General features: G+C 34.1%; 2 protein-coding genes across 2 annotated transcripts; both read left to right on the forward strand.

The window, feature by feature from the left end:
• The first annotated feature begins 7,871 nt into the window (after nt 1-7,871).
• LOC128205099 (uncharacterized) lies at nt 7,872-10,310 on the forward strand. The gene is made up of 3 exons (XM_052906525.1): nt 7,872-8,006; nt 8,460-8,546; nt 9,976-10,310. The coding sequence occupies exons 1-3, from the start codon at nt 7,910-7,912 to the stop codon at nt 10,176-10,178; spliced, it is 387 nt and encodes a 128-aa protein (XP_052762485.1). The 5' UTR covers nt 7,872-7,909; the 3' UTR covers nt 10,179-10,310.
• Nucleotides 10,311-15,172: 4,862 nt separating this feature from the next.
• On the forward strand, nt 15,173-20,236 carry LOC128205308 (uncharacterized). The gene is made up of 3 exons (XM_052906842.1): nt 15,173-15,388; nt 16,347-16,433; nt 19,976-20,236. Exons 1-3 carry the CDS (start codon nt 15,283-15,285, stop codon nt 20,176-20,178), a joined length of 396 nt encoding a protein of 131 aa, XP_052762802.1. The 5' UTR covers nt 15,173-15,282; the 3' UTR covers nt 20,179-20,236.
• Nucleotides 20,237-20,649: the final 413 nt, after the last annotated feature.

Genomic DNA, 20,649 nt, shown 5'->3' on the forward strand with positions numbered 1-20,649 from the left:
CCTAAGGGATTAAGGGGCTTCATAACACCTTTAATTAAGATAATAGTAACTTGAAAGTGACAGTTAATAAAGGTTGTAATACCCTGGCCATCATTCCAAACCGATGAGCAGCTTGATAAATTTTGTGTATGATTTTCCGGATATAAAACCAAACAAAAGATATATTTAACTTATTTATACCCCAAATCTCAGAATTATTAGATAATACATTATCAAGAACTAAAATCAAACTGTACTGAAATAGCAATATGGTACTACAAAAACAATGTTTCGACTATTGACCTTTTTTAAAGACAATGCAAGTTTTATAAATGTTCAAGTTGATGTTTTAATTGGCATTGTACAGGCAAAATAAGGAGAATGTTCCGTAAATCATTCTTTGCATTCATTTTCTTTTGCAATTATTTGTTACTTAAAATACAAAAGTATGTTCATAACTTTGTACATTATATATGTGAATTCGCTAATATGTAATACCCTTTAGAATAATACAACAAGTGCTCGGGGTAACCAGGCATCAAAATCTTACTTTACTGTACCATTGTTAATGTTCGGGATATTTTAGAATATCAAAAAACAGAAACCATCAAGTGCTTAGTAAATCAAGGCAAAGAATCTGTAATTTTCATGCAATACTATGGAGAAAAGTGTAATACATTGGACAAACAAATCTTTAATTGTATTTCAATAACACTTTGTTGAGTTTCTTGCAAAAAAAATACAATGAAAAAGACAACATCTAGCTGACAAAAAATAAAAGTGGTTGAAAATTCTTTGATATAAGGGTTGAAAAGTCTTAATATGGCTATGAAAATATTTCAACTAGGGGTTGAAAAGTCTTTGCTTTAGGGGTTGAAAAGTCCAAACAGGTAGGGGTTGAAAAGTCTTTAAAATAGGGGATTGAAAAGTCTTTGATATAAGGTCTTCAATATGGCTATTAAAATATTTCAACTAGGGGTTGGAAAGTCTTTGATTAAGGGGTTGAAAAGTTCTAACAGGAAGGGGCTGGAAAGTCTTTAAAATAGGGGTTGAAAAGTCTAAGGGTTGAAAAGTCTTCGTTCTGAGAAGGGGATAAAAAGTCTTGGGGTTGAAAAGTCCTGCTCCTCAATACAAAAACGCAGAGAATAACTTTTTTTTATTTCCTAGTTTAAACATTAGGCTTATTCGTTTAATATGACGTTTTGTAAGTTTTACACCCATCAAAACAGTTATTGACGACAAATTTTAAGTAAAGTTGAATAAGAGTTGATATCATTAACAAATCCTCTTTTTTCATAACTAAAATTTATCCGTATACACTTCCCCATTGACAATTGCAAACATGTATCCCTATATCAAGGCCGCGTCTAATAAACAGAACATTTATTGATAAATTATTTGTAGTTTTATGAAACATAACAGTTATTGTGAACATTGAATTGCTTTATGTTTTCTTTTTCATTTTATTCTATGCCAACCATAAACTATTTATTATTTTAACCTTAAGTTAAATCAACAAAGGAACACAACATAGGTGTGCCAAAATATGTTCTATAAACTGACAATTCAAAAACATTCACACAGGCACTGAATCCCTGAATAGCTATAACATGGTGAGTGGCTCAAAGTTCCAATACACAGCGATGGATGCTTCTGCATTGTAGAAATGTCCGGGATCGATGCCACAGCCCTCTACAAATATAAACTCCCATTTCGTTACTCAAACGAAACGAAATTGAAACAACAAGGAAGCAGAAGCAGAAGCATTAAATCAGGATAACCCATGTGACGTTAGTGGATATAAGCATTCTTCAGTCATTGGACGAAATCGGATTTTCAGTTTAAGGTCACCTGCACGGCCTTGAGCTTCACTGACATAACAAAAGTTACGTATTGGTCATGTTTGAGGGATCTCTACCAAGTTCGAGGTCTCTAGGCCTAAGCGCTTTCCAAATATTAATCGGAAACCGGATTTCAGCTGAAGGATATCTTAAGGTTACCACGACATTGATCCTTAAGGTCCATATGTCAACGATATAACATTAACCGGCAGTGGTCATATCAATAGATATATGCATCATTTTTGAGTAAATATCACTACAATTGAATTAGATTTACCTTTAATTTTATCACAAATATACAAAATATAATAGTTTTTATATGAAGCCTGGTCTTTGATAAAAGAACATTAGCTCAAAGAGCTATTTTCCGACATTATAACATATAAACAAAACATATCAAAACATTAAAATGAGTTTGTGATCTGGAAGTAAAGGAAAAATGTACAAATATTGGAACAAGTATTTACAAATGTTGTTTCTTATCATATATATATATATACATTTATAAAAAGTAAAATGGATTGGAGCACAGAACTCAGTGATAACATTAACTTTCAGGCTATTCTGTACGGGCATCCACTTGCGCACGTTCCCGGTAAACATACTGCTGTAAAATGGTTAGTGTTTTCAAGAGTATAACTTTATGGATATTAGTATGGAAAATAGTATAGCTATAAATAGCAAAATTTTGAGTAGAATTATATACATGGGAATTATAGCATGGTTAATTGATGTTGAGTTAGTAAAAATGCTATTGCTAATTTAGCTTGATATGAATTTAGCTGATATTATCAGAAACAGTAGCGTACGAAGGCATGGTTTCTTTCATGATTAGCTCAATCCCTACCAAAAGGTAACCGCCAAAACCTCTGCCCGATCATTGTTCTGACAATCTCAGCATCTACCACTGTGTGAGAATGTTAATATCTTGGTTTACGTTATACACCCCCGACAGTATAGTATTTAAAAATCAAGTATGTACAGATTTTTGGAATTAATGTAATCGCAAAATAAAGTCGAAACAAGAAACCTAATTCAATTCATAAACCCAGCTTTTATTTTAAGAAATTCTAAGATAAATAATACGATCTAGCCTATAAGGTTATGAACGTCATAAGCATTCAAATCCCTATTACCCTGAATTTTCAAATATGTAGCATTTACACATAATTAAGATATTTACTTTTGGTAAAAAATAATAATCTTTTTTATCTTTTTATTTTTTCTTTCTTTTCCTTGTTATTTTCCATGCACCATTGTGACCATAAAATTTTCATTTGGCATATCATGTTTTTTTCATTTACATGTTAACGACAATAAAAAACTCAATATGTCTGTTAAAATCATATATTTAAAGGCCGGGGTAATAGTACAAACGGCAGACAGTTAGAAAAAATGTCCACTTCACTTGACCTCACAGATCAGTCTTCTAGTACAGACTGTCATTACATGTTTCTATTCAAATAATAAACAAACAAAAAAATCTAAAATTTGCCAGATGGTTTATTGAATGTATCATCATCATATCTTGTGAATTTCAAGTTTCTCAAACATTTATAAATACTAGTTTCAATAGATATTTTCATAACTGTCAAACAAATACAAATTTCCCAGATATTTTGATTGACAGATCTTGATATTTATCTGGGGTGATATATGTTTTCAAATTTTATGGCTTATTATAACACAAATCGTAGAAATATTGGTCGTGTTATATAGAACTTTATTTATCTAATCTCAAATGAGAAACGAATGGACAAATTCTTCTGTACCAATCTATCGGAATGAAATGACACCACAAGCCATGTGAATGTTTACATTCAAAACTGCTGACCAGAGATCGCCTCATAAACCCGATTAACCACGCTTCATCTGCCAAATAGGCTTAATTGCTGTTCGATAGGATATTTGGGATCATGCAACCCCGGCCTTTAATCAAAGATATCATTTGCCGTCTTCAAGTGATGAAACACCTTTGTCTAAATTTCCAATACTTTGGAGGAATGCGTTACAAATAAATCAAAAACATCTTTATTTGTATTTCAATAAAAATGTTCATTTGTCAAGTTTCTTGTAAAAAGAACAATGAAAAATATAAAAACGTGGTCTTTTTGTATATCTTTATTTAGATCAACAATGAACAGTCTGAAAATACATGAATGAGACATACTCAGATATTTACCAAATAATATGTTGTCCCGATAATTAACATTGGAAACGATACTAAAGAATAATTGGCACAGTACATTAATGAATAATATAAGTAACATAATGAACTTAGTATCGATAATAAGTTACAAAAATAATATGCCAGAAACATGTTATAGTTGGTGTTTCCTGAAATGACTCCTTTTAAATTACAATTGGTCATTTTACATCAAAGGGGAGTAACTCTGTCATGTCTACGTATCATTCTCAATATAAAGGGAAGTTACTATGCAAATACCAGTGTCAATAAACAATAATCATGTAAAAAAGACAACTCCTGGCTGACAAATAATTCCTTCATGGTCATTTCTAGATCATTAGTCACTAGGAATGCCGATGTATTCAAATTATTTAAGCCATTTGCTGGAAACGAAGCACAGTGGCGGATCCGTGGTCTAATGGTAACACATTTGACTATCAATCCAGGGATCGCAGGTTCGATTTCCCGTCGCATCACTAAACAGATACTAATCGTCTTCCGGGAGGGACGTTAAATGGGGGTCCCGTGTGTTATACACTCATGAACATTAAAGAACCAGGTTAGCTCTAACCAGGGTTACATTCTGTCTGTGCACATGATCCAAAACCTAAAATGACTTCTGATGATCTTAACGGAGCACTTGCCGAATGGACAAAGCCCTAGTGCGAGTATAAATAAGCACACACACACGCACGCACGCACGCACGCACACACGCACGCACGCACGCACGAACGCATACACACACACACACACAAAACAGGTCTACATACCATGCAAAAACCATTCAATGTATGTGTACAATGGCTATCTTGAAGGGTTAAAAACACTGCATGTGAATATAATAGTAAGGGGACACTGATTATTTTAAGAGACTTTAACTGCCTTCAGAGAGATGTATAAACACAAGATTAGGATCAAGGGGAGCACAGTTTTTAGATATAGCAAACAGACATAACATTCTATCTTCAAAAACAATGTCTTTTTGTCAGGATTCAAAGTTTAGCAATGTACCTTTTGATACTAACAGAGAATTGCTTATTGACCATATTTCTGTATCAATAATCTCACTTGATTGCTTTACATATTGTGAAATTTTAGAGGATTAGGCAACAAATGTTTCTACCCATAGGCCAATATTCAGTGTAAACTTAGCGTTCCAAGTAACGAGCAATAAACTAGGGGGAGTTTTCAACTTGCACAACGTCAAACCAAACAATATAGAAAATTAAAGGAACTTTCCAGAAAACAGCTAGGTCCTGCGTCTTGCGCTAGAACTACCCGTCGTTCCCACATCAGATATTGACAATCTCTATTCGGATATCGCTGTGAAAGTCAATCTAGCCACCGACATTTTTATTGCTAGAGTAAAAATTAATCCGCATATAAAACCATATTGGAATAGAAATGTAAAAACACTTCAAAAAAAGGTGGAAGTTTAGCGGGAAGCTTGGGATACTGATGGAGAACCGCCCGACGTCACTTCCGGAAGCACAAACAGTTAAAAGCATAATTTCGTCGAGCTCATCGTCATGAAGTTCTCATACTATTGAAAAAGAAGATAAAGTTGATAGTGCCGCTGACCTTGATAACAATGAATTCTGGAAATAGGTCAACAAACAAAAAACAAAAATAAACTCAACACCTGGCTTAGAATGAATTTTGATGGAAATAATATTTCAAACTCCGAACGTAATAACCAAGGATGGGAAACGTTCTCAAAGTTAAACTTCGTGAACGAAGACAAACTTTTTACACCGAATACAAAACGTTTGATGAAAAGAAACGGAATGATTTAACAAAAAATACACGTCAAGGGTGCATAAATATTTCAATAATGTCTATCAAAATGGTTACATCAGCGCTCAAAACATGCAAAAAAAGAAAAGTTTGTGGATATGCCAATTTGTTTTTATGAAAACTACATCCACGGACATGAAGAAGGGCGTGATTACAGTTCTGTTCAAGGGAGGCAACAGAATATGACCAGACTCGTCAAGTTATAGAGCTATCTCCCTTTGTTCTACTTTATTAAAACATTTTAAAAAGGTCGTTTTAAACCGTTTTTAAAAAGATGTTCCTATACAGTTAAAACCCTCCTACGTTGGTTTTCAAAAGAACGTAAAATTTACTATGATGCCATTTGTGTTACGTGAATGCATTTGCAAGAATATAACTCGATACTATAAACATGTGTTCTTGACGCAAAACATGCCTTCAATCATACTTGGCTGTCTTTGCTTCTTCTAAAGTTGTACATAACTAATACATAATTAATTACCCTTCTTTAGATGGTGATGTTCCTAGTTCACCATCATATGGTGTTTTTATTGCTCAGTTGATAAGATTTGCTAAAATATGTACAGATGTTAATAATTTCAGCTCTCGCAGTAAACTTTTGACGCAAAAACTTCTAAAACAGGGTTTCAGATATTATAAATTAAGGAAAACTTTCTCAAAATTTGTTAATGGTCATTATAATCTCATATCAAAGTACAATAGTAGTCTTAAATCGCTCATTGCTGATATAATTGCTCCATCTCGATTTTTATGGTGATGTTTTAAAGAAAATTCGTAAAATTAAAATGTTTCTAGCAGGTAGTTGGGCAGATAGACTTAATGAATTACTTGGATTTTATTTAAACCGTGGATATAAAGGCAATATTTTGAAGAGCACTTGTCATCTATTTTTTGAAGATGAATACTTGAAACAAAATATAGGGTTGAATATAGCATCATTTCATAACTAAACTGTCAGTGTTTGGTTTTTTATGAAGATATTGCCAATTCACATGTTACCTTTAAAACCTTTTTTTGCGAACACGTTTTTGGCTGACTCGGAGTGATTTGGCATGTGACTTCATTTTCTTCAAATATTTTACATTTTCAAATCATTTGGATGGAAGTTTTAGCGAATACATGTCGCTTTTATTTTTATTAATGTTTTCTTTATTTGTTCCCGGTTTTAGTACAATGATGCTTTTTATTATGAAACTCTATAATCGTACAGTTTTAAACCTTTTATTTTATAAGGCAGACTGTGTGGGATATTTATAGTTTCTTACAATGACTGCATCGTACCTTTGAAAAGTTTTTGCATTAGGTGCTCTGAATTGTTTCCCTCCGTCTGCAGATAGAGTTGGGATTTCTAATCATTGAAGTACTTGGGGGTTTACCTTTACGTTTATTATTATTTGTGTTATTGTTAAGTTTCCTCAAGTAAATGCATATTTTGATAAGATTTACCTTTTGCGTTTTATCTTTATTAAGGATTGATGGGATAAGAGTGAGGTTTGTGCACATAAACTGGTTTAAACTCCCAGTAAATTTACATTTTACTGACCGTTCCAAGGCGGTACCTAACAATTCTTGATAAACATACCTATTTTTATATACATATAGTATGTATGCACTGTGCTGTTTGTAGTTTTTTGTGCTGTTCTATGTTTCTTGTTTGTGATTTTGTGTTCTGTGTCTTTGGCGTTTGCCCAGTGCCACTAAACCGGGTTTATGTTTAAACATTTTGCTACTGAGCTTGATTCTGTAGCTTTTTGCATACATATTGCTATGGAATGAAGATTTATTTTGTTTTGCCACTTGAGTCTGATCTGAACTCAGACTTGATATTACATAGAAGACACATGTTTTTTATGTTGGACTGTTTGTTTACATGCATTGTCATACGCATTTATAATTTTACAGATTAGTTCCTTTTTATTGAGGAAATCTACCTCTCTGGCAATACTTAAAACCACAAGTTAAAGCAAAGATAATAAAATGTTATGTTTTGAAAACGCTATCAGGTGTCAGCAAGTTTTCATTTTACCTGCTATTTACCTTATCTTGTTTAATCAAGATCAATCGCTAGTGAGTTCGAACACAAATACAAACAACTCAAAAATCATGGACAGATGTGATGAATATGTGGAGTATTACAAACATCTCATGTTAATATTGCGATTGAAACAAAAGGAGCTTCTTAAGGATTATGTTTGTCAAGGTATAACTACTTTTCTTCTCCATAATAAATCATTTACTAACGCTCACATTAAACCAAATTTAGATACGTATATAATACTAAACATAATGTGATTTTCTTTATCACTGTATCACTTTTTGTGATTCTGGAGGTATTCTTTCGACATACACCAGATATTCGACTCTTGTAATTTTAATACGCATCGTCATCGCCACTGTCAGATGCACAAACATATTAGAAATAAACATAACAACTTTGTAAGTGTTTAAACCAGGGGCTGCACGGATTCTCTATGACGAGAACATATTTCTCTGCTTTAAATTACATACCCCGTTTAGACATACTCCGCTAAGTCTGTAATGTGACTTAAGTTTTTATGTAAGCCTGACCCCTCGTCTGTTTGAAGCACAGCAATATACATTGTACATATACTCCAAATTATCCGACAATTATACCACTTTATCAATTTATCAGATACGATTATGATGCTAGCGATCGTTGGAGTGGTTATCGGTGGGGTGCTAGGAGGGCCTGGAGGAGCTGTCGTCGGAGCAATCATAGGTATGTGGGCTGTAGTATTACATGTTAAAAACAATAATAATTCAAGCAATCAGGTTTAATTTGTTAATGTTTTGAAATTGGGTTGAGCTAATAAACCTGTGTACTATATACTCACCCCAATTTGTCGAAACATCCAAAGGATCGTATAACAGGATTACGGTAAGCTCAATATATTGTCTAATATTTACATTCTGAAATGTTAATTCAATTGAAAAAGACTGTCAAATCATGATAACTAATTGTTTAATAGTTTAATAATCCAACGATATCGGTTTGAGGAAGAATGAAGTCGGTAGTATGTTTCATTTTCAGAACATGGCATTTAAAGTTTAACTTAAGAATGTTTACAAGCGTTGAATGCAAGATATCCATGATAATAAACGATACGATTAACATTTATCAGGACCAAGGATGTAATTAAGTCGTATATTCGTACTGATTTCTTCTAAATCTATAAAACAGTTTTAGAGTCAAAGCAAGATTCAACCCTCGTAACGTACATTCACATATTTCGAACTATTAAATCCAAAAAGCATAGTATTATTATTATATATTTTGAAACACATCATGTTAGTAGTCTTGTAGTTGGAATTTGCATTTAATTCAAGGGATTTACTACAATTCTTGACCTACGATATTTGGTTCTAACCTTTTTGATAGCACTAGTGTCTTGGAAAGTATGTCTGCTTAAGCCGTGGCCACCTTGCAAATGTTGGCTTCCAATAAGAAAAAATACATGTTAACAAAATAAAATAGATCTCCATTTTATAAAAAATGTCGAAACGTTTTCGATCGTTCGAAATTCCCCCCCCCCCATGAAAACGTGAAGTACTATTGACCGAAATTTATTTGACAAACCTTTAAACGAAGAAACGTTAACGAATTTACACATGGCTGAAAAATGTGGAGTATATAAAGGGGCCCGCCGTATCCGTACGACGAACGCTTTAAACAAATAATATTCATTTTGGATAAAAGATCCATCATAGACACAAACTACACAAGAAGACCACAATCTTGGTTTGACCGAAACAGTTCATTGATAGAAATATCCGGCTAACGCGGGGTTGAAGTTTTAAAAACCACTAGTTGAACATTCACTAACCGCTAGTTTAAAGTCAACGATAACACAATGACCCTAAAACTATATTCATTATTTCGTTAATTTTCATCTCATGGGATGTATACAGACGTAGCATATGGAAGCAGTTTATACATAAATACATCAGATGATTGACTTAAGAGAAAAAGTAGCATTAAATGCACCAAGTGTATACAGGAAACCATTATTCGGATAAAATACTAAATCTATCCAAACTGAAATTTTGAGATTTGGATTGACGTTCCGTGATGCAAAATGCGTTCTGAATAAGTTTTCTAAATCCAGTTAACATACGGCTTATAATCATTATTTTCAATTCTTTTGCAGGTTACATTTATGGTAGGTATGTTCATTATTCCTACAGTGAACTTCAAAAGAAAATTAGAAACCAAACCAACAGCAAGAAAAAGGAGCTAGTACACGCTGTCCAAGCCCTGGTAGGAAGTAACTCTAAGGAGGAACTGGACCTGTACGTGGAGGCTAAATCGCAGCAAAAACAGCTAATGGACTGTATCATTACATTTACTTGAACAATTTCAAGACTGTTTCACAAAATGTACTTAAAGAATTCATAGACTTTAACAAGAAATTTACTTGAGCAATTTGTAAACTGTAACACGAAACTATATTGTACATTTAGCAGATGTGTTCTACTAGTGGCATTAAATACAAATAAATCACAGATTCCTCTCAGTAATTTCTATGGGAATAATCCTAATATTATCAATAATATACGCTCGTGACCTGATATAACATTGCTCAATTTCTTTGGTCCAAAATATACATTTTTATAATAAATTTAAATTTGAATAGAGAAGTTAATCTTCTCTCTTCAGTCATGGCAGTATTGGTCATCTGTCTACGTAGTAAGTGTTCGAATATTCAGGATACACGACGGGCTTTTTCTGATGCTGCCGTTTGCTGACAAAATGTGTTAAATGAACGTATACCAATTGCCTTCTTGCCAGGCTCCTTGCATATGAGATAGGAATCGGAAGTGAAGAGTTCCATGAAGTGTCTAATAGTTCATTCGGGCTGGTCCTTACATGAGAAGGGTAAGAGTATAATAACAAAATCTTCTTTATAGTCTTGTTCAAAAGCGTTTCAAAAGTTTCAAAAACCACTAGTTGAACAATAAGCCTCTCTAGTAAAACTACAACATGATCTTCTTTCAGCATGCAGATGACGATCAGACTTCAGTCAGCACTTTGGATAATATGGACGGTTATGAAATTGATTCATACCCGTTATATATAATTCTTTTCCCATTGATTTTAAATACTTCTAATTAGATTACTGTTTTAACATGCATCCATTCCGGGGGTCGAACCCGAAACCTCCTGCTTCCAGGTCAGATACAAACTGAGCTAGCCATGCAGCTTATCCACCTTCTCATAGGTAACGGTACTGTAACATAATAAAGCATTTAATGGAAAAATGAATTTAAAATACAAGACATTTGCATGAAATTCTCGTTTATATTTTACCAAAGTTGATACCTTATCGCCTGTTTTGATTTTCATGCACATGTAAAACGATTCTCCTTTGTACAAATATTGTTTACGTGAAAATATGTTCATAATTATGTTGTATGGATTTTAAAACACGCTGTATGCTTAATGCAATGTGCATGGCGATCAGTGCATACTCTTTCCGTGTTACATATTTACCAAGGTATTGTAGATAAAGACTGAATTAGTCAACAACATTAATATCTACTAGGTCTGATAGTAAGGCGTTCACGTCCATGATAGTGCGCCGGAGGAACTCCGGTAGGTTTGAAACATTATAGTCACTGACTGTGTGCGGGGCGGCAGGTTCGGTATAAGGAGTACCAGTCCCTGATGATGCGCGAGGGGAATAGGTTTATGCAGTGGACTGGTTGGAGGCAATCTAGTTCCTGATCATGCGCGGAAGGTATTTTTTGTAGTTATCTCCTACAGGTCTGATTGGAGAGTGATCCAGTCCCTGATGGAGCGCGAGAGGAATCTGTATTTGCAGTGATCTCGGGCAGGTCTGATGGGAGAGCGATCCAGTCAATGATGGTGGGCTGATGAAAGCTTTTTTTGCTTCGATCTCCGGCATGTATGATCGGAGAGCGATCCAGTCAATGATGGTGGGCGGGTGAAAGCTTTTTTTGCATCGATCTCCGGCAGGTCTGATGGGAGAGCGATCCAGTCAATGATGGTGGGCGGGTAAAAGCTTTTGGTTTGCATCGATCTCTGGCAGGTCTGATGGGAGAACGATCGAGTCAATGATGGTGGGTGGGTGAAAGCTTATTTTGCAGTGATCTGGTGCTCTGATGGTGTTCGGGAAATAGCTGTTACTGTAGTAATTTCCGACAAGTTGGTGTCGTTGAAGTCGCTTATTGTGTTTCAATGAGTTGTCTTTGCTGCGAGCACCGGCACGAGAACATGTCTTATGTGAAGTGATTTCTTCCTGATGGTGTTCTGGAGGTTTAGCTCTTTTTGCTGTTATCTCCGGAAGGTCTGGTTAGAGGGCGCTTCAGTCCTTCATGGTTTGCAGAAGAAAGCTATTTTTGCTGTCTTTTTTGGTAGATCTTGGGACAAGCCCTTCAGTCTCTTATGGTGTGTGAGGGAAAGCTGACGTGAAATTTTCTACGGGAGGTCTGGTGGGAGGCGTTGCAGAGTCTTATAGTGTGGGGCAGGAAGCTGTCTTTCCATCGAATAGATTAACTCATTCAAGTATTTATATCCTTTATCTCTTATTGGGATAATTCTGAGTGGAATTCGCGTTACAGCTGGTCACTGCATTTAAACTGAATTTAAGCCTCCCAATTTTCTACAAAACGTGAAAAAATCTTATAATTGTGTGTTTCTGTATTTTGATGATTTGATACTGATTTGTCATACTGCAAGAAAGCCTCTAAAAATCTAAGCAATGTATTCTTTGATATGTTTCTTGAATAATTAATTAATTATCAACCTACAGTAAAATCATTAACGTATTAAAATCGCCTTCAATAATTCAATGAAAAGGCATACAAAACTACAACATTTTTATTTTAGTTAAATCTATTTGGTTATAAAACATTCTGTTTTTAAATACCTGATGCGGTGTATATGTGGCAGATATATGTTTGGATGGTCCTCAGAATGTCCTTTTCCTCCAACAAGGTGTTTACTGTGTATATGTCCACTTTTTAATTTAGCAACTGTGAAATCCTCTCGCCCACACACATACATTCATTTGTTACACTTAAATTTCATTTGTTTTAGATTTAGTACAAACAATATTCATATAGTGTGATAACGGAGTGTTGTTTTTAAAAGACATAGGCGGTAAGTCCATACCCAATTCAATACAAATTAATAATGAACAGAGGCCAGGTCGTACAAAGTATGTCATTGTTACAGTTGCTATGGACTATGCTTATCAGTCAAAATATTTTTAGCGTATTGGCCGATAAGAAAGCCCTCCTATAAAATCAGCGTATATAGCTTGTGTACTTAGTTCTACAAGACCTCTTAGCGGCTTATGCTTGGAAGAGAAGTTGTGCTACTTGTTCAGCAAGAATATGGTTACATTCTAAAACAGGCATAGTCTTTACGGCAACGATTTGAAATTCCGTATGAAACTATACGGAATTTATTGAATCATCTACAAAGCGCCAAAATTGAGAATATAGTACTCGAATTCACATTAACATTTTTGAGGTAGGAAAATTAGTCTACAGTTTGGATAACATGAAGCATGTTGAATGATTCAAGATCTTTGAACCGATGTCGTGAAAGGACCTGTGTAATACCAAAGAAATTAAACGACCTGGTGTTTGAAATCAGAGCAAAAATTTCAAACACCAGAAGTTGTTAATCAAGATTAGCTTAAAATGTATCACTCCACAATTGCGACTCTGTTGGTGTATTCCTTTCAAGAAAACAAACAAACAATATCACCTTAGAATACATGGGTATTCAATCACCAGTCTCTGTCAGAGATCAGTCTGACTCGCTTGATGACGAAGCTTGGTTGTTGACAAATGTTTAGGTGGGTGGGCTAAAACAAATAATCGTTGTGTGACTTTTCTCGGTAGTTCGTTCTACAAAGTCATACAAATATTTTATTTGATATATGATATAACCTCAAACTATGTTTGAGCAGTTCTCTTCATCTGTATTTCGTTTCGTACAAAAGCAAATGTTCGAACATTCAGCTTCAAGTTCTGGGAAACATCTGAAAAAACATGATTACCATTTTTTAAATAGACAGTAGGTTATGTATATTTACAAATCTTTATTTAAACATATGCAATCTTTCGTTTAATAATATAATATCATTTTTTTTAATTAGGGCGACACTTACTGGTTCAAAACTGATGGTGGAATAAAATAGGGTTTCATTGCAATCGAAAGCTAATCGTGGCATCCCATTTTATAAATACATTTTATAAACGAACAATTTACAAACAATTAACAAAACATAAGCTCCTGGTCTTTTTTCTACAAACTGATTTTGCTATTACTCATAAAGCTTCAATGAAGCTTAAAAACAATTGAATTGCGTATGAATAAATAGGATCAACATTTCAAAGTGTCTGCTGATTATTTCCGTGAAAGTTTTTTGTTGTCACTTTCACTGCTGTCGAAAATCATGCTGATCATTTTGTATTTATTTGGTTGGCATATATATTGGGAGTGATCGAATGGAAGGACTAACGGCCACTTGGCGTATTTCTGGTGACCGGAAACATTGTTTGCTATGCTGATAAAGTTAATTGGCAGTAATTGTTGATGCTGTTAATGGGTTCCAGCTGCTCGTATGGTTGTGAAATAATTGGTGTGCATTTGGCAAAATCATGCTCATTGATATTTGCATGTTTCGAGCAGCTTGGCTTCTACCCCGGATTGATCATGACTGATAATGACATGTACCCATGAACGAGCTCTACTAGAAGGTATGGCTATTGTCGCAGTTAATAAGAGAACGCAGGCTTAAGGGGTAAGGTAGAAACAACTGATTTTTAGATTCTCGTCTATATTAAAAAAAACCCTGTGAGTTCCAGGTTTGCAGATATCTTAAAGTTACAAATAAGCAACAGTTTAAAATAGGAACTATTTTTAATAACACTGATAGATATGTATATATCACCAAAAAGCACGTAATAGGCCATGTACTTTTTGTAAAATGATACATAGCATTTTTCAATACAACATTAACCTTTTGAAGTTTTGAATCTTTTTTTTTTAAAACTTACACTTAGGAAGTTAGTGAATATTGGTCTTGTGCCCATGATAACGATATGGCAGCAAGCTTTATTAACAACACTTAGAGTAAAGTCGCTATGGAATGAAGATTTAGTTTGTTTAACCACTTGCGTCTGATCTGAACTCAAACTTGATATTACATAGTAGACACAGTATTTGTTATGGTGGACTGACTGTTAACATGAATTGTTATACACATTTATAATTGTACAGATTAAATAAATCCTTTTTGATGAGGAAATCGACCTCTGTGGCAATACGTTAAACCACAAGGTAAACCAAGGATAATGAAATGGGTTTTTTAAAACGCCAACAGTTGTCAGCAAATCCTCGTGTTACCTGCTATTTACTATATATTGATTAATAAAGATCAAGCGGAAGTGAATTCGTACACAAATGCAAACAAATCATGGACCGGTATGACAGATGTGATGAATATGTTGAGTATTACAAACATCTCATGTTGATATTGGAATTAAAACAAAAGGAGCTTCCTCGGGATTATGTTAGTAAAGGTATTTCCATAATATTAATTTTACAAATGTTCACATCATACCAATTTTTACTACGTATATGACACTTTACATATGCTTTTTATCACTATTTGTGAAGTATTCTGGTGATATATTTTCGGTTGACATTTTCTGGATATCCAACTCTTGTAATGATAATAAGCATCGCCATCCCCAATCTCAATTCGACAATTATAATAACAATAACAATAATAACTTAACCAGGGGCCGGTTGCACGACTTTTCTCCCACCTCCAATAAGTAGATCCAATATATTAACCATGCTAGAAATTCTTATAAAGATAAAATGCCCGTACGGAACTCCTTTTAATCACCACATTGTAATTACCTCCCTTGATGAAGACTGTCGTCTGTAGCATCATGGAAATCTTGTCTTGTGGAAATATTAAGAACGCTTATTAATTATTTCAAATGTCACCATAACACATTTTTCACACACCTTTCAAGAAATAATGCTTCACTCTCCTTAGAACTATTTAAAGACCCATTTGTCTATTAAGATAATCTGAATCACTGCGCGCATATCAATGACAACCACGAATAATGGCATATCCATACGCAATTGTTTTCATTAAGAACAAGAGTTTTTCGTAATTTTGTTTAACTGAGGTGGGAGATAAAGCATCTACCATAGCCGCTCGTGTAGGATAGGTTCATCCCCACCCTCGCGCAGGGTGTTACCGTACATCCTTCACTCGAGTCGGAATGAACCTATCTTACACTCTCGGCAACGTTATATACTTATTATCTATGACGAGAACATATTTTCGTGCCTAAACTCACATACACCAATTAGACAATAATATTCATACTCCGATTAGTTTATAATGTAACTTAAGTTTCTATGTAAGCCAGGCCCCTCGACATTTTAAACACAGCTATATACATAAACACATATTCCAAATCATAAACCGACAATACCACTTTATGAATAAATCAGATTCGATTGTGAGATTTACCATCGGTGGAGCGGTGGTCGGTTGGCTGCTAGGAAGGCAAGGCGGGGCACTCGTCGGAGCAATCCTAGGTATATTGGCTGTAGTTTTACATGTTCAAAAGCAATTTGATTTAAACATTCGGATTTAACTCGATATGTTTTGCACCTGGTTGAGTTAATAAAGTTGTGTACTATACACTCGCCTCAATTGCTCAAAACATCTTTTGGACCGTATAATAGGATTAAGCTTAGCTTGCTTTCAATTTGTTGGTATATTATTTTGTTCTTATATTGACATCCTTAAAAGATGTTAAACCTTAAAGGGAAGTTATATCACGATAACTAATTGTTCTCTAGTTTCAAGTTCAACATGAGTAATCGATATCATACAGAAGATATGGGTTTGAGGAAGTATTAAGTACTTTTCATTTTCAGAAAATGACATTTAATGTTATAAGTTAGTATACAAGCGTAAAATAAAAGGTAAACAGGAAAATAAACGCTTCGGTAAACAGTTATCAGGACACAAGGATTTATTTTAGTCGTATAGTCGTATTGGTTTCTTCTTAATCTATGAAACAATTTTGGAGTCAATGCATCATATAATCATTGTATTATTATAATTAATTTCGAAACAAATTGTGTTATTTGCCACGTAAAACGCAGCTTCTAGTAGTTGGAATTTGGATTCAATTCAAGAGATTAACAACAATTCTCGACTGTACGATATTTGATTCTAACCTTATCGATACCACTAGTGTCTTTAAAAAATGTATATGCATGATTTTACCCATGGCTTAAAGCTGCATTCAGATTGAACCTTTTGACAACTTTTTTTTTTATTTTCTGTGTTTGAACGAGCCAATTTTGGCGAAAGTCCATGGAAATCAGTTAGGCCACACCAAATTAATGTGTTGTTCCGCAGATTTACAGATCCAATTTTTACGAAATTTAAACATTTTTTTTTTGTGCGCGCGCACCAACATTTTGATTGTCAAACCAGATTTGTTCAGATAATTTTTTTAAAATGCTGAAAAATAATCAATTGTAGTTTTTCTATGCTAGTTTCTGTAAAGGGAAATAACCGGTGAGTGGTGTTTTTATACTGTATATCGATCGGTTAAGCATTTTGGTTTCAATAGATTAAATCAAAATGGCGGCTTCCGGTATAAACAATGTGGCTCGTATTTTGGATATTAAATATTATTTTTGACAATAAATATGTTTTGAGCATGCTTGAAGTCATTCATCATCGTCTCATAGCTACCAGTTTTAGATACACATGCTTTATTGCATAATTATTGCTTCAGTTATTTTTCCGTTATTGCTTTAGTTAATTTTCCGTTATTGCTTTAGTTATTATTCCGTTATTGCTTTAGTTATTTTTCCGTTATTGCTTTAGTTATTTTTCCGTTATTGCTTTAGTTATTTTTCCGTTATTGCTTTAGTTATTTTTCCGTTAGTGCATAATATTGCGCTGTTAGTGACTCGTTTTTGATGGAAATCGGAATGATCAACTAAGTACTATTTTATTCAAGTCATAATTTAACATTGTTACGACGATGCTGTAGATGACAACTCAACTTAACAAGAGCATGAGTCATTGGTTAGTCCAAATTGATGTATCAAGCTCATTTTTGACCAAATTCTGACAAAACAACAGTGTTGGGCAAATATCTTTTTACAAATAGCGATATAAACACTGGTCTGGATAGACCAAAACATAGGTAAGCCTAAGTTTATCACCTTAAATTATATTTTCATTTACAGCATAATCCTGGAGTATAATGTATAATGCACTAATCAATTGTAGTCTAAAATAATAGATGTGTTTAAGGGATTTGCCATATCAAAAATCGTAAAATAATCTGTCAACGTACAATTATTTGAATTACAATCAATTGTTACCACTGCCCCCGCCTACCCCTTGCCCACAGTCCAGGGGTATATCAGGAACAGCAGGGGCAATAGGCTATGTTTTTACCTTTCAGGTGGCCTTGCATTGCCTAGTGAATGCGGTGGTTTTGTCTTCACTCTGAAAATAGCTGGGGATGGGCCTTACCTAGGTAACCCGGGGTGCGGGGGCAGTGGCAGGAATTTTACCAGCAAATTGTCCCTGCATGTTGGGTATATGCCATGGATTGTATGGACCAGAAGTCAAAGTCCCCGCTATTCCGGACTAAGGATGCCATACAAAATTGACTGGTGCATAAAACATCTAAATGACCATAAAAGTACTCTGAACATACCCTTGTTTTTATTATTTGATAAGCACATGCTATTGTATTTCCTGTGATAATAATAACATTTTTTTTCTAGAAATTGAATATATTTGGAGTCTGATGTTTGATGATGCGTGTGTAAAAAAAATATCTGTTTACAAATCCAAAGTCGATCCAAAGAATGTCTAAATACAGTTGCAATTGATGTTAAAGTGATACAGGAAAATTTATAAAAGTCATTGAAAACTTTTTACTAAAAGCAAGGCTATTTTTTATTATGAACGTCGTCATATTAAAAAATGTTATATTAGAAAATTTGATTTATCCATATAATGTTTGTACTAAACACAGATGAATAATTAGAAGTACTGATGTCCATTCTAGGTTCAGTTCAAGATTGCATTTACATGGGTTTAAGGGCAATTATTTTGAAAAGTCTTTCTTATTTATATTTTTTTTTGGCTCTTTGCTCGCTTCAGGTTTAATGAAAACTGACAAAATGGTATTTTATTTATTTTTCGCTCGCTCGCTCCATTTTTTTGGACAAAAATCCGATGAACGAAACATTAATTTGGTGTTGCCTTATAAATGACTGCTGACAAAAAAATTAGATCGCAGATTTTTATATTTAAGTTCAATAATTGAAATTTTATGCAGCGTATTTAAACCGTTAGTAACGGGTTAAGCCATCAAACAATTTTCGAACCGAAATATAAATCTTTGAATCTATGCTATTCTTTTGCAATATTTTATCATTGGTTTGCAAATATTCACGCAAATTTGCTCTTTCAAAGACAAAAAAAATAATAATAAAAAGTTGTAAAAATGGTATATTTGTGAGAGTGCAGCTTTATGAATGGGGATAACAAAAGTAGCCAGCCGTATCTGTCCGACAATTGTTTAAAATAGTTAATATGCATTTTGGATAAGAGTACATCCATACACACAAACCACACATACTTACCTTAATCTTGGTTTGACCGAAACAGTTCATTGACAGATATATGAAAGTTGTAAAATATTATCAACTACTCCTCCACCAGCGGCTTTGCGGGGTTGGAGTTTCAAAAACCGCTAGTTAAACTTTCAAGAACCGCTATCCTAATTCAAATTCAGCGATGCCAAAAATATCAGAAAACTAAATATAAACATCAATTCGATTATTTCTACCTCAGGAATGTATACAGAAATATCACATGAAAGTCATTGATATATACATATATCAGATGATTGACTAAGAGAAAAAGTATCATTAAATGCACCAAGTGTATACAGTAAACCATTATTAGGATAAAAGACTAAATATAACCAAATTGAGATATACTGGAGTTCTACATGCTAAATGCGTACTGAATTCTTATTCTGAATCCAGTTAGCAGACGGCTTATATCTTTTTCAATTCTTTTGCAGGTTACATGTATTGTTTGTTTCTCCATGACTCCATCGAAGATATTAAAGGCAAACTCAGAAACCAGCCCAACAGAAGGAAAAGGGAGCTAGTACATGCTGTCCAAGCCATGATCGGAAGTAACTCTAAGGCTGAACTAGACCTTTACGTGGAGGCTAGATCGCAGCAAAAACAGCTCATGGACTGTATCATAAAATTTACTTGAACAATTCGTGTCTGTATCACGAAATTTGCTTAAATAAATCATATACTTTATGAAGAAATTTACTTGAGTAATTCATAGACTCTATAACGAAAGTAACTTTTACATTTCGCAGATGTCCTCTATTCGTGGCATTAAACACACATAATTTACAGATTTCTCTCAAAGTAATATCTTTGGGAAAAATCCATAATATGATTATTAATCTACGCTTTTGAATAGAGAAGCTTATTTTCTTTCTTCCGTCATGGCCGTATAGGGCGTCAGTCTACGAAGTGGGTGATAGAATATTCAGGACCCACGACGGGCTTATTCTGATTCTGCCATTTGCTGATCAAGCAACATGTTAAATGAACGTGTACCAAATGCCTTCCTGCCAGGCGCCTGGCATATAGAATAGAAATTGGAAGTATAAGAAGATTTTCATGAAGTGTCTAATAGTTCATTCGGGCTGGTCATTACATGAGAAAGCTA

The sequence above is a fragment of the Mya arenaria genome, chromosome 10 (genome assembly GCF_026914265.1).
Source record: "Mya arenaria isolate MELC-2E11 chromosome 10, ASM2691426v1".
Classification (NCBI taxonomy): domain Eukaryota; kingdom Metazoa; phylum Mollusca; class Bivalvia; order Myida; family Myidae; genus Mya; species Mya arenaria.